Source organism: Erythrolamprus reginae, chromosome 2, assembly GCF_031021105.1.
Source record: "Erythrolamprus reginae isolate rEryReg1 chromosome 2, rEryReg1.hap1, whole genome shotgun sequence".
Classification (NCBI taxonomy): domain Eukaryota; kingdom Metazoa; phylum Chordata; class Lepidosauria; order Squamata; family Dipsadidae; genus Erythrolamprus; species Erythrolamprus reginae.
In genome coordinates this window covers 95,926,424-95,940,439 of record NC_091951.1, presented here as the reverse complement: position 1 = coordinate 95,940,439, position 14,016 = coordinate 95,926,424, and the positions used below count along the sequence as shown (strand labels likewise).

At 40.2% G+C, this 14,016-nt stretch overlaps 1 protein-coding gene across 2 annotated transcripts in view; it reads right to left on the bottom strand.

Moving 5' to 3' along the window:
- Positions 1-2,089: 2,089 nt before the first annotated feature.
- Positions 2,090-14,016, bottom strand: part of SLC38A3 (solute carrier family 38 member 3) — an 80,221-nt gene continuing 68,294 nt past the window's right edge. For both annotated transcript variants that reach the window (XM_070738776.1, XM_070738778.1), the window contains 4 exons: positions 13,030-13,154; positions 11,606-11,750; positions 10,547-10,650; positions 2,090-7,309 (listed from right to left, as the gene is read on the bottom strand). In XM_070738776.1, coding sequence (XP_070594877.1) covers positions 7,205-7,309; positions 10,547-10,650; positions 11,606-11,750; positions 13,030-13,154 — 479 coding nt within the window. In that variant the 3' untranslated portion in view covers positions 2,090-7,204. The remainder of the gene's footprint in view (positions 7,310-10,546; positions 10,651-11,605; positions 11,751-13,029; positions 13,155-14,016) is intronic.

Sequence of the window (14,016 nt, the reverse complement as noted above, 5' to 3'; positions counted from 1 at the left end):
TAGCCAATTATATGATTATGTAGCAGCCTTAGAATCGAAAGCACTCAAGACCAGTAAAATAGAAATAAAAGTGCTCTTGCACTGATGTCTAGCAATTTTGAATCTTTAGGACAAAGTTCTAGACAAGTAAGACTGTTATCTTTATATATTCTGATGCAATTTAATAAAGGCAGGAATCTTTCAGCTGTGGCGAGGGGGGCGTTTGCCCAGGTTCGCCTGGTGCACCAGTTGTGGCCCTATTTGGACCGGGACTCACTACTCACATTCACTCATGCCCTCATCACCTCGAGGTTCGACTACTGTAATGCTCTCTACATGGGGCTACCTCTGAAGAGTGTTTGGAAACTTCAGATCATGCAGAATGCAGCTACGAGAGCAATCATGGGCTTCCCTAGGTATGCCCATGTTACACCAACACTCCGCAGTCTGCATTGGTTGCTGATCAGTTTCCAGTCACAATTCAAAGTGTTGGTTATGACCTATAAAGCTCTTCATGGCATCGGACCAGAATATCTCTGGGACCACCTTCTGCCGCATGAATCCCAGTGACCGGTTAGGTCCCACAGAGTTGGCCTTCTCCGGGTCCCATCGACAAAACAATGTCGTCTGACAGGACCCAGGGGAAGAGCCTTCTCTGTGGTGACCCTGACCCTCTGGAACCAACTCCCCCTGGAGATTAGGACTGCCCCCATCCTTCTTGTCTTTCGCAAACTCCTCAAAACCCACCTCTGTTGTCAGGCATGGGGGAAATTGATTCCCCTGGGCTGTTTCCACTTTATGTATGGTCTGCATGAGATGTATGATTGTTTTTATGTTAAAGGTTTTTAAACTGTTGTTAAATATTGGATTTGTACTGTTTGTCTTTTGTTGTGAGCCGCTCCGAGTCCTCGGAGAGTGGCGGCATACAAATCTAAATAATAATAATAATAATAATAATAATAATAATAATAATAATAATAAAAAAAAAAATCAGAGTACAAAGAGGATCCAGAAATGACATTCAATCTTCAGTGGTTGTTTCCAAAAATGAAAGTCCTACTGCACTGGTGGCAAATCTTTTTTGGCTCGGGTGCCAAAAGGGTGTCCACACCGATAATGCAATGCCCTCCTCCCTGTGCATATGTACAACCCCCATGCTGCACCCTGCACATACACACAACAGCCCCCTGTGCAGCCCCCTGCACATGTGCACAGGCCTCACTGAAGCTTCCAAACTTCTTGTTGGTTTGTTGGGCCAATGTTCACTGTCCCCAGGGTTCAGAAGGCTTTCTTAAGCATTTGGAGAGCAAAAATGGCTAAAAAGTAGGCTGAAAATATATTAGCCAGTACATGCATGCGTGCTGGAGCTTAGATAGGACAAACCTTCATGTGCCCTCAGTTATGGCTCCAGGTGCCACCTGTGGCACACATGCCATAGGTCCACCTTCACTGTTATTGAATTAAGTTACAGTGGTACCTCTACTTAAGAACTTAATTCGTTCCTTGACCAGGTTCTTAAGTAGAAAGGTTTGTAAGAAGCAACAATTTTCCCCATAGGAATCAATGTAAAAGCAAATAATGTGTGCAAACCCATTAGGAAAGAAATAAAAGCTCAGAATTTGGCTGGGAGGAGGAGGAGGAAGAAAAGGAGGAGGAGAGTTGCTGCCGAAGGAAGAAGGTGAGGTGAGGGGAATCAAAAGAAATCCAAAACTTTAAGGCTTAAAAAAAAAGAAAGAGGGACTCTGAAGTGGCGAGGAGAAGCACACGCCTCCTATACACCTGGCATGAGGCTGCCTCCCATATACTGCACCAGACAGAGAAAGCCAGGGGGAATGGCAGGAAACTGGCCGGGCCTTCGTGCCAGTCTCAGATTTCCTGGGAAATCTTTCCAGGCTCGGGTTCTTAAGTAGAAAATCATTCTTAAGAAGCAAAAAAATCTTGAACACCCGGTTCTTATCTAGAAAAGTTCTTAAGTGGAGGCGTTCATAAGTAGAAGTACCACTGTTCTGTGGTTTAAGTTTGCCCACATTCTTTTCCTAGGTGGAGACCCCTAATCTGGCTGTCAAATCTTCGCTTTTCAATCACAGACGCAAAAATCCACATACAGGAAAAGGTTTCACGTTTTCTTTATTATTGTTTTAAAAGATTTGTTTCATTTCCAAATATAGATCTAATTTCTACATGTAATTTAAAACCGTTCTAGAAATAGGCTCTTTCAGACAAAGTTCTCCCATTGCTTTGTAATTTGGAACACAGAGAAAAAGGGAACAGGGACACACACACACACACACACACACAGAGGAGTGGTGGAATGCCTGCGTCACCTCTGGGAGGAAAGCAGATCAATGTCCTTTGGGTAAATATTTTATCCCTTTTCTTCCGAAGTACATTTCTGTGTTCTGTGCCTTATGACACGTAGGTCGTGTTCATACAACATATTGAACCTGGTTATTGAATTGACCAGTTCTCAGGGTTTCGCACACTACATTGCACCGTAACTGACACTTGAGTCACAAAAACCAAAAGCCCAAGGTTAATGCTAACCAAGTTATGCTATGCCTTCAAATCTCTAATGTATCTGCTTAAGCATATTGTGCAATGCACACAGAGACTGAGATACTGATGTTTAACCTACGTTGAGCGAGGCAGCACAACTTGCTTGCTGTTTGCACACCAGAAGGGCAGATATAGGCTACCCTTTCCAAAACCTCTGTGGGTTTGGAAATGAAAAGAAAGGAGAAATAGCCCTTGAGATTCTGCATCAGTCAATGCACCTCTTTATTTTTTCTCTTTCATTTCTACCCAGTCACTTTGCTGATAACAGTAGGTCTTTTAGCCCTGAATCAGTGCAGACATTTTTTTAAAATATTAGATTTGTTTTGCTATAATATTGTTTTTATTATTGTTGTGAGCTGCCCCGAGGCTTCGGAGAGGGGCGGCATACAAATCTAATAAATTATTATTAATTATTAAACAACCAATCTTTGTCTGGTTGCAAACAAACACTGGAACCTTATCTCTAGCTCGAGTCTAAGTTAAAGAAAATAAATAAATATTAAAATACATAAAAGACAGTTGATGTTGCCTAACATTGAGAATGACACAAAGAGGTTAAACAAATGGTCAATTGGCAACAGGGACTAATAAGTAACTAGTAACCTTTTAGGAGTACCTAACAGGTCAGAAGAATGCTGTCTTGGAAATTAAGCCATTAGCCTACATTTCTTTTGCTCCTTCCTTGCAATGTTCAGGTTTTCAAGATTCTTTATTTAATGATAAACATTTTTGCAGAAACCCAAGCTGTTGTTTTCATAGTTTGCCTACCTCGCAGAGCTTGACATTAAACTCGAAAGCCCACTAAACCAATCCTCTGGTTCAATTTACAACTAGCATAATTAAGGTGGATTTACGCTGTGTCACTATCTCATGTTTTCCCATTCCACCCCTTCTTCTGGTTTGAGAAGTATCCATCACATGATGCTTCGGTGGGACAGCAGTTATATAAGGCAATGCAGCTAAATTGTGGATCTTCTGCTATTCTCCATCAATATCAGAAATCATCCAGAAGATTCAAGCTGACTTCCATCATGTTTAGGCTTAAGAAGCAGATCATATAAAACAAGTTAACCCAAATGTTTGTAACCACAGAAGTAGTCTTTTTTCATCACAGTTCTTGCAACTGGACACCAAGCTTTAGAAACAGCCCATACTACCCTGAGTTTCACACCTAGTAGTAAGTTTTCTCTGTAACTCAGACAAGACTTCTGGGATCCAAACCCTCTTTAATGAGGACATAACATATGTACACTATACAGAGTTAGTGAGCGCAACAACAAATACATTAAAAAGAGATCTACTCTTATATACATTATTTATAAAAAGCTAATTGACCAGCCACCACCCCAATACAAAAATACATGTTTCTTATTATGTGCATTATAGTTATTAATCCCTAGAAATAATTACTGATTGACTTAAAAATTAGTTTAAACAACAATCCAACCATACAATTCATAGGATATAATATATAAATGAATGAGGCTTTTAAAAAATGACTTTTGTAAGGTTGGGCGGAAAGTTGAAGATGATAAATGGTGGGAAAAAGTAAAATATGATTGAGGTTGAACTAAATGACTTCAGAACTCAACACACAGTCTAGACTCTGAATGAACATGGGGATTATTTTTTGTTCTTCTCTTTAGACCAGATTCTTAAGGCAATCACTAGGAAATGAGTTTCAGAAGGAAATCTATTTATTTAAGATCACAGATGTGATTCACCTGTTTTGTTGTTGTTACATGGGAATAATGCAGAAGAGGTTTAGTGTTTGCTGCACCAACATCAGTATAGAAATAATTACACTATTGAAATGTCACCAAGAACAATTGGACTTTGGGATTTTGCTAATGCGAGGGCAAGAGCTGGGAAGAATTGCTGTCCATGTCCTTAGACCAAGATTTCAGAGTGAAAATAGCTTGTTCCTAATGCAACATCCATTTATTCTGAAGATTTGACTTACTTCATTATATCCCTCAAGTTCCGTTTGCAATGTATCCCATTTTGGAACATTTTTTGTGTATGAATTAGTCTTTGAGACAATTAAATGAAGAAGAAAATCACTAGTTTTTCAAGGTGCAAATTGTTGGATGCTGCAAGAGTCACAATCCACGGCAGAGGGCAGTAAAGCTTCAACCAGTGCCTTTTATATACTGTGGCGCTAGAACCGACAAGCCACTGCAATGTGTCACATTAGCAGAGTGAATGCAACATTCCAACATAGTTTTGTGACACAGAGCTATCCCCTCCCCACCCTGCAATCCTGTTCCAGTTTTTCCAGGGATGGCAGAAACATTATTGCTGAAAGTGCGCAGAAAGTGGATGTGCATAGAAAGCAAGGAATTTTGGTACTGCGCCCCATTCAGGGCCTACATGAAGTGCTGCTGTGCATAGGTAATAGCAGAAGAAAGCTACAGTGCTTTCAGTGCCAAAGTGTTCTAACACAAGAGGTCCAGTGTTTTCCATCTCAGGCATTCCTGCAAGCACCTTAATTCAATCTGGGATTGTATTCCCAGAAACACAGCTATCTGGTTAACCTTAGCTGCATATCCAAACATCCGACATGGAATGGAAAGCTAAGGCCACCTGCTCTGAGATACCTATTACATCATTGTACACTACAATTTGGAAAATATGATGCAGGAATGCTGAGTTTCTTGATCCAATATAGATCAATATTGGGGAGGAAAAGTGCTGGTACTTACTAAGTTCCGAAATGTTCTGCATGGCCCAACTGGATTTGTACAACACAAAAAACATGTTTTTGTAATCCAGGGCAGAAAGTGCATCTTTAAAATCTCGACCAGGGTTTGACTTGAAGTGCTAGCTATGGCAACAAGGAAGGAATGTATTCCATTTCATTTGCTTAGTATTGTTAATACTTAGGGTAGTTCATTGCTTCCTATAAAACCAGAGGAGCTAACTTTTGTCTGATGATTATTGAAAGGTATGAAAAATGTTCTTCAGGATTATGACAGAAGAATAGGACAATTTTGCAAACATCATTATCAGCTTCTTGTTGCGTAATAAGGATTATATTTTAGGGCTAAGTACTAAATATAATATACATTCAGACTAGAGATGACTGTTTATACCTAGGAACCATCAGAGTACCCCTAAAGCTTCAAAATATTTTCACAAGTTACCGTGCAGCGCTACAACTAGCATCATAATCTTCGCTCAAATCTTCTCAGAAGCAACCTATTGCATTTTTGTTCCCCCGTTGCAAGGACTAGGCTCTAGTTACAATGTAAAACAGGTATTACTAACAGGAAGGAAAAATTGAATTTTCCAGTCTTGGAATGTTATATCAGTTTTGATTAACGGGTTTTTCATTAAAGTTTTCCACAGTTTAAACATTCTGAAATCATCTTAGCTTCATAAGAACCTGCTTGCTGTATGTTCAGATGGTGTATACTTTTCTGTCCAAGGCCTTATAATTTCATGTTTTAAACCACGGATGAATCCTGAAAGCTAGCCTTCCCATATATGATGTCATTTAAAAGTTTTAGGATTGCAACTCCCAGAATTCATCAGCCAGCGTGGTCCATTTATGTAGCATCAAGGGATGAATGATTTTTAAACATAAGAGTTCAACTAACATAGAATCTTAAAACTGTGATTATTGCTTCCCATTGGAACAAACAAACAGAAGTTAGGTTTTGAAGACATGAACAATAGGACCATCTCCAATCCAAACTAAAGCTCAGTTATGTATAAGAAGAGAGAGTTACATTGCCCAATTTCCAGTGCCATCATCTCTTCTCCGCTTCAAATGCCTCAGGATAATTCAGAACATGTAAATGGATCCTTGGAAACCAGTGCAAATCTTCACCCCATCACAACTGGTAGTTCAGAGGGCCTGTAGTTTCCCAGTATGTCCCCATTAGCCTGCCTCCCACTGTTAAGTCTTACAGCTACCTAAAAAGTGGTAAGGAGTTCATTGCAGAGGGCAGACAAGGAAACTGAACCAGTGTAAGGGAGAGAGAGGAAAAAAGCCAGGCCTGCCAAGTGACATTTGAGGAGGATTAAGGATCTGTAGTTGGAGCTGAGATTGTGACCAATACGGGTTTTTTTAAAAAAAAGGAATTAATATTATTTTTTTTCTTAAACCTCTTCAAGCTTTAAAAAGCCTTTGCTTTTCATTCTGTAGCCTCAATATAATATTCATATAATATAAAGCTTGGCCCAAGTCAACCATTCATTAGTGAGCATCAAGTGAGAGCCCTACATCCAAGTTATTTAGCACAGTTGCTCTATTTTCTTCTGGCCCTGCTCACTTTTGAGTCCCCTTGGTGTGGGCCAGCTGGACTGGACATAGAGAACCGAAGATATACTGTGTATCATAGCAGCCTCCCCTCCCTTTCCCTTGGAATGGGCTTATTTTTCCAGTTTATGTGCTCATCTAGACTACTGTTAGCCTGGCCGATCCTAGACTTTGAGAGAAAATCAAATGCCCAGAGAAAGTAAGAGACTGGCTTCCGGGCTGCAGCATCTCTGGCTCAGTGTGAGTGTGAGGATTTCATACTGGAATAGCACCTGTGGCCCAGAATGTAACAAGGAATGAGAGAATGATACAGTATTGAACGCAGGGCAGGGGCAGGAAATGGATCCAAGCCAGTTGAGTTTCCCAAGGCTTCTTTGTGCATCACGGGGCTCCAAATGTCACCTAGTGGCTGCCTCCACTCTTTAGGCCACCTGACACCCAGTCGTTGATGATGAAGCTGAGGCTCATGACCATGAAGAGCACCCCGAGGCACGCAAAGAGGGATGCCTGCAGGGAGAAGAGACAGGAGGGAAGGAGAAGTGTCACTCGCAGAAAGGAGCCCCCAAAGGGTGGAAGCAGAACACTATGAATGTACAGTGATACCTTGTCTTACAAACTTAATTGGTTCCGGGACGAGGTTCTTAAGGTGAAAAGTTTGTAAGACGAAAAAATGTTTCCCATAGGAATCAATGGAAAAGCAATTAATGCGTGCAAGCCCAAAATTCACCACTTTTGCCAGCCGAAACACCCGTTTTTGCGTTGCTGGGATTCCCCTGAGGCTCCCCTCCATGGGAAACCCCACCTCCAGACTTCTGTGTTTGTGCAATGCTGCGATTTCACTGAGGTTCCCCTTGCTGGGAAACCCACCTCCGGACTTCCGTTGCCAGCGAAGCGCCCGTTTTTGTGCTGCTGGGATTCCCCTGCTGGGATTCCCCTGCAGCATCACAAAAACACAGAAGTCCGGAGGTGGGGTTTCCCATGGAGGGGAGCCTCAGGGGAATCCCAGCAGCACAAAAATGGGTGCTTCGCTGGCAACGGAAGTCCGGAGGTCGGACATCCCAGCGGTGGCAGTGGGTTTGTAAGGTGAAAATAGTTTGTAAGAAGAGGCAAAAAAATCTTAAACCCTGGGTTTGTATCTCGAAAAGTTTGCATGACGAGGCGTTTGTAAGACGAGGTATCACTGTATGTCTCTTTCCTCTCCCAACAACCGGAGCAAGGAGAATAATCTAAACATCCAAAGTCAGTTTAATTTGTGCCGGTTGTGATAAAAATGGGTCGGCAACCGATTCATAACAAAGCATGTTCATATAGCTGTATACAGTGGTACCTCTACCTAAGAACGCCTCTACTTATGAACCTTTTTAGATAAGAACTGGGTGTTGAAGTTTTTTTTGCCTCTTCTCAAGAACCATTTTCCACTTACAAACCTGAACCTCTGAAACTGTAAGTAGAAAAGGCAGGGAGAAGCCTCTGTGGGGCCTCTCTAGGAATCTCCTGGGAGGAAACAGGGCTGGAAATAGTGGGGAGCAGCCTCTGTAGGGCCTCTAGGGAATCTTCTAGGAGGAAACAGGGCCGGAAAAGGTGGGGAGAAGCTTCCATGGGGCCTCTCTAGGAATCTCCTGGGAGGAAACTGGGCCTCCACCTTCCCTGTGATTTCCCCAATTGCACACATTATTTGCTTTTACATTGAAACATAGAAGTCTGACGGCAGAAAAAGACCTCATGGTCCATCTAGTCTGCCCTTATACTATTTTCTGTATTTTATCTTAGGATGGATATATGTTTATCCCAGGCATGTTTAAATTCAGTTACTGTGGATTTATCTACCACATCTGCTGGAAGTTTGTTCCAAGGATCTACTACTCTTTCAGTAAAATAATATTTTCTCATGTTGCTTTTGATCTTTCCCCCAACTAACTTCAGATTGTGTCCCCTTGTTCTTGTGTTCACTTTCCTATTAAAAACACTTCCCTCCTGGACCTTATTTAACCCTTTAATATATTTAAATGTTTCGATCATGTCCCCCCTTTTCCTTCTGTCCTCCAGACTATACAGATTGAGTTCATGAAGTCTTTCCTGATACGTTTTATGCTTAAGACCTTCCACCATTCTTGTAGCCCGTCTTTGGACCCGTTCAATTTTGTCAATATCTTTTTGTAGGTGAGGTCTCCAGAACTGAACACAGTATTCCAAATGTGGTCTCACCAGCATTCTATATAGTGGGATCATAATCTCCCTCTTCCTGCTTGTTATACCTCTAGCTATGCAGCCAAGCATCCTACTTGCTTTCCCTACCGCCTGACTGCACTGTTCACCCATTTTGAGACTGTCAGAAATCACTACCCCTAAATCCTTTTCTTTTGAAGTATTTGCCAACACAGAACTGCCAATACAATACTCAGATTGAGGATTCCTTTTCCCCAAGTGCATTATTTTACATTTGGAAACATTAAACTGCAGTTTCCATTGCTTAGACCATTTATCTAGTAAAGCTAAATCATTTACCATATTACAGACGCCTCCAGGAATATCAACCCTATTGCACACTTTAGAGTCATCGGCAAATAGGCAAACCTTCCCTACCAAACCTTCCCCTATGTCACTCACAAATATATTAAAAAGAATAGGACCCAGAACAGACCCTTGTGGCACACCGCTTGTAACCTGACTCTGCTCAGAATACTCGCCATTAACAATAACTCTCTGATGTCTACGCTTCAGCCAGCTGCAAATCCATTGAACTATCCAGGGATTAAGTCCAATCTTCACTAATTTATCTATCAGCTCTTTATGTGGAACCGTATCAAAGGCTTTGCTGAAGTCCAGGTAGGCAATATCCACGGCACCACCTTCATCCAACACCTTTGTGACATAGTCAAAGAAATCAATGAGATTAGTCTGACATGATTTGCCTTCAGTAAAGCCATGCTGATTTGGGTCTAATAAGTTATTGTTTTTTAGGTGCTGATTTATCCTCTTTTTGAGTAGAGTCTCCATCATTTTAACTACAACTGATGTCAAGCTAACTGGCCTGTAGTTACCAGCTTCTTCTCTACTGCCCTTCTTGTGAATAGGCACAACACTGGCCATTCTCCAATCCTCAGGAACTTCTCCTGTTAACAAGGATTGGTTAAACAAATCAGTCAGGGGGGTAGCAATGACAGATCTGAGTTCTTTAAGAACTCTGGGGTGGATGCCATCTGGACCCATTGCCTTATTTATCTTTAATCGTTCAAGTTCTTCTAAGACATCGGCTTCTAAGATCACTGGAGCTGAATCCGTACAGCTGGAAGCAATGCTATATCCCTCTATAGTATTATTTTGTAAGGTGTCTTTTGAGAAAACTGAACAGAAGTAGCTATTGAAATGGTCATTGATTCCTATGGGAAAAATTGCTTCTTCTTACAAACTTTTCTATTTAAGAATTTGGTCACGGAATGAATTAAGTTCCTAAGTAGAGGTACCATTGTATTTCTATACTTCACATAAGCTCCCTCCTCCCTCCCTCCCAAAATGAATCATGCAACTTTTATGGCTAAGTAGCACTGCAGCTATTTATTGATTATTTATTTTATTAGGTTTATAAGCCACACCAACTCCAGATGGACTCTGGGCAGCTATATGTATAATCTATCACTTGGGACTCCCTTGAATTATATATATATATTATATATATATAATCTATCACTTGGGACTCCCTTGAATAACCGAAGTAGCCAAACTGGATTTTTAGAGAATACGTACCAGGATCTTGGGAGGGGATTTCATAGGCTCCTGGTCTTTGGGCATGATCCGGATGTAGAATATTGCTGGAAAGATGAATATCAGGCAAGGAGCTGAGGTGGCACCTGGGAGAGTCCAACAGAGAACAGGTTTAGGATCTTCAGAAAATGAAACACCCTGGGCTTCACTTTTCTCCACTAATATATTTTTGGGAAAACAAGACAAGCTCTGACAACAGGACCTCTGGCCTTGCTCCTCATCGTTGGCAGAGTCCAGACCAACTATTGATTTTCCTCCTAGGATAGTGTTTGGGTTTAAAATCAACAGGGGGGAAAAAGCAACTGATGAGTGGCTATGAGCAAAAACAACAAAAAACAGACCTTTGGAATTACATGGCAAACAAGGAGTCCATAGACCTTCCCAAAGAAGTATGGAATAATTATTGTCCTAATGCAAGTAATTATTATTAGGAGCTTGTTTATTTAGAAACAAAGAAGATTGACAGCAGAAAAAGACCTCATGGTCCATCTAGTCTGCCTTTATACTATTTCCTGTATTTTATCTTACTTAGGGCAGATATATGGCATGTTTAAATTCAGTTACTGTGGATTTACCAATCAATAATATTTTCTCACGTTACTTCTAATGTTTCCCCCAACTAATCTCAGATTCTGCCCCCTTGTTCTTGTGTTCACTTTCCTATTAGGAAAGAACATAGATTCTTCCTTGTATATTAGAAATACTTTTCAGAAACATTATTTAAAATATAAATGATTATATCTATGGCATATCCATAAATAAATCCACAGTGGATAGTTTGCCAAAATGCAGAATCCATGTTAAATAGCAGCAATAGTTTGACATCAGTAACTTTCTTATATATACTTCCTTCCTTCCCTCCCTCTTTTTTCTTTTCTTTCCTCTCACTCTCTTTCTCACTTTCTTCTTTTGCATTTTGCATTTCTTTTTAAAAATATTATTTATTACAAATATAATATTTTTTTTATTATTGGATATTTGTATTATCTTTTGGCATTGTTAAAATCCTTAATAAAAAGATTCATGGAATGCAAGACTTACCAATTAAGCCAAAGATTCCCAAGATGGAGGGAGCAAAAATAACAAGCAAATTAATAGAGGTCAGTAGCACAAAAGCAATGATAATGTGCCGAATCCAGCTGAAATCCTTGTCTGGAAAAAGCATCTGCTGGATTGCACGGCGCACCTGAAGAAAGACAAAATAGTCAGGTTCCCCCTTTTAGAAACATAACAGACTTCTTCACTGTGCATATTTTAGGTCTGCCTTCATCACAGCTACTTGAATTTATCCTTTTTGCCCAATTAAATAGACTTCTGATCTAATGGCTTAAGTTTTTTTTACTTCATTTCCTATTTCTAATTTGGTGGATTATGATTAAGGACTATAGCTATGACTATAACTTCTCCTTAATCATCTACCAGTACTTACATCTAGCAGTGGTGCTATGGTTTTGAACAACCCGGATACCTTGGTACTCAACAGTTTTGAAACTCATTGAATTTGATACTCAACATGTTTTAATGTGAAAATGTTGTCCCGATACTCATCATTTATCGCTCAATGCACAAGCTAGAACTTGTCGGTGTTGACTCCCTTGTGACTATATTATTCCTTATAGGAAAAATTTTGTTTTGTACTCATCATTTTTGGTACTCATTGAGCCTCCCAGAACCAGTTGACAATTAACCAAAGCACCACTGTAAATCACAATGCCTTTATTGGTTTACAGTCTAGGCTCTCTTGATTTTTATTTATTTATTTATTTATTTATTTATTTATTTATTTATTTATTTGATTTGATTTGATTTGATTTGATTTGATTTGATTTGTATGCCGCCCATCTCCGTAGACTCCTTCTTCAGTTACAAAAAATAGACAAAAATAAAATTCATGCAATTTTGGTTTTTTGCATGGCTTCTTGACAAAATTAGATTTTTGAGGAGACAGAATCAGATTAGCAGTACATGCCTAGAATAAAGAATTGCATGTATAGATACAATATAAAAAACAATGAGTTTAGAAGGGACACTGATAACTAAAAGATGAATGGGAATATGTTAAATACAAAATAAATTACAATTAGAATCACTCAGGGACAGGTTAAGAGGTAGAAAGAGGAGGAGAGAAGGAGTGAAGGGAAGTAGGAAGAGGAAGAAGGTAGAAGGTAGAAGGAGGAGATGGAGATAGAAGAGGTGAGTGTACAATGAGGAAAAACAGACTGATAAATAGCAGTATAAAATAGGTGCAGAAAAGGGTATTGATTCATGATAGATTGGATAAAAATGTATAATTATGTATGTTTTTGATATGTTTTAAAGTATATGCATAGATGTGTATATATGGAAACTGTGTGTGGGGGGGAAAGAATTCATGCAAGATAGGAATTAGATTTTAGATCGAGATTCCATTTAAAAAACAACACACACAACACAAGATCCCACTTGGTCTTGACAGAGGAACTCACCGGGAATAGAACAATGGGCACTGTTAATGTCACAGCAATCAATACAGCTACTCGCACACACAAGATCAGCACGTCAAGTGAGTCTACCCTGCTGTAGGTGTGAAGCAGCTCTGATTCTACTTGCCCTGTAGGAGACAGTCGAGAACAGAAGAGCAGCATTGATTAAGCTAAATACAAGGACTTTCTTTGTACAGAACTCCCAAAATGCCCCCCCCCCCCTTTAATATAATTGAAGACAGTAGAGGTGTTTGTTGTTTCTGGAGGCTGCAATCATATGGCTGGTGGCATGGACAACTTTGTAAAATGCTAATTACAGTTTTCTCAAATGAACATGGAAGTAATTATATTGCGCAACAAAGGAAACTTGATGTACTATTATGTCTTTGTATAGGATACAATGCAAGGATTCAGCATTCCTTGGAGGTTCTGTAATGAAATGCACGAGACAGGCCAGTCCAAAGCACAGCTGAGAACACAAGCGTTGCAAAATGTGAAAGCATCACTACCGTTGGTGCTTTATAATTCATTCGTGAGTTGAGCATCTGAAGAACATGTAGCTGCCTGCAACTGCATTCCAGTGGTTGAGGAAATAAGGCTATAGCTTTAAAAAGACAGTGCTTTCTGCCCTCACTAATTATCTTTCCTTCATTTAATTAGGAAGCACAGAACATGGGATACATTGCAAACTTTCTGTTGGCTTGAAGCCTAGCCAAGTCTTGGTAAGGTATGTTGGTACCTTACCAACAGTCAGTGAAGGACTCCCATTTTTGGCGCTACCCGTGCATCCTCCTAGGCTGTTGGTGGTGCGCAGGTGTCCAGCGGGCACATAGGTGCCCGATAGCACAAGATTTAGCTTCCGCACATGTACAACAAGTAAAATCTTGTGTGAAGACATGCGCATGAGCGAGATTTTGGTGATTTTCACTGATATTTTTGCTTCTGTGCTTGTGCAAAAACAAAAGATTGCCACAAATCGCCAAAATCTTG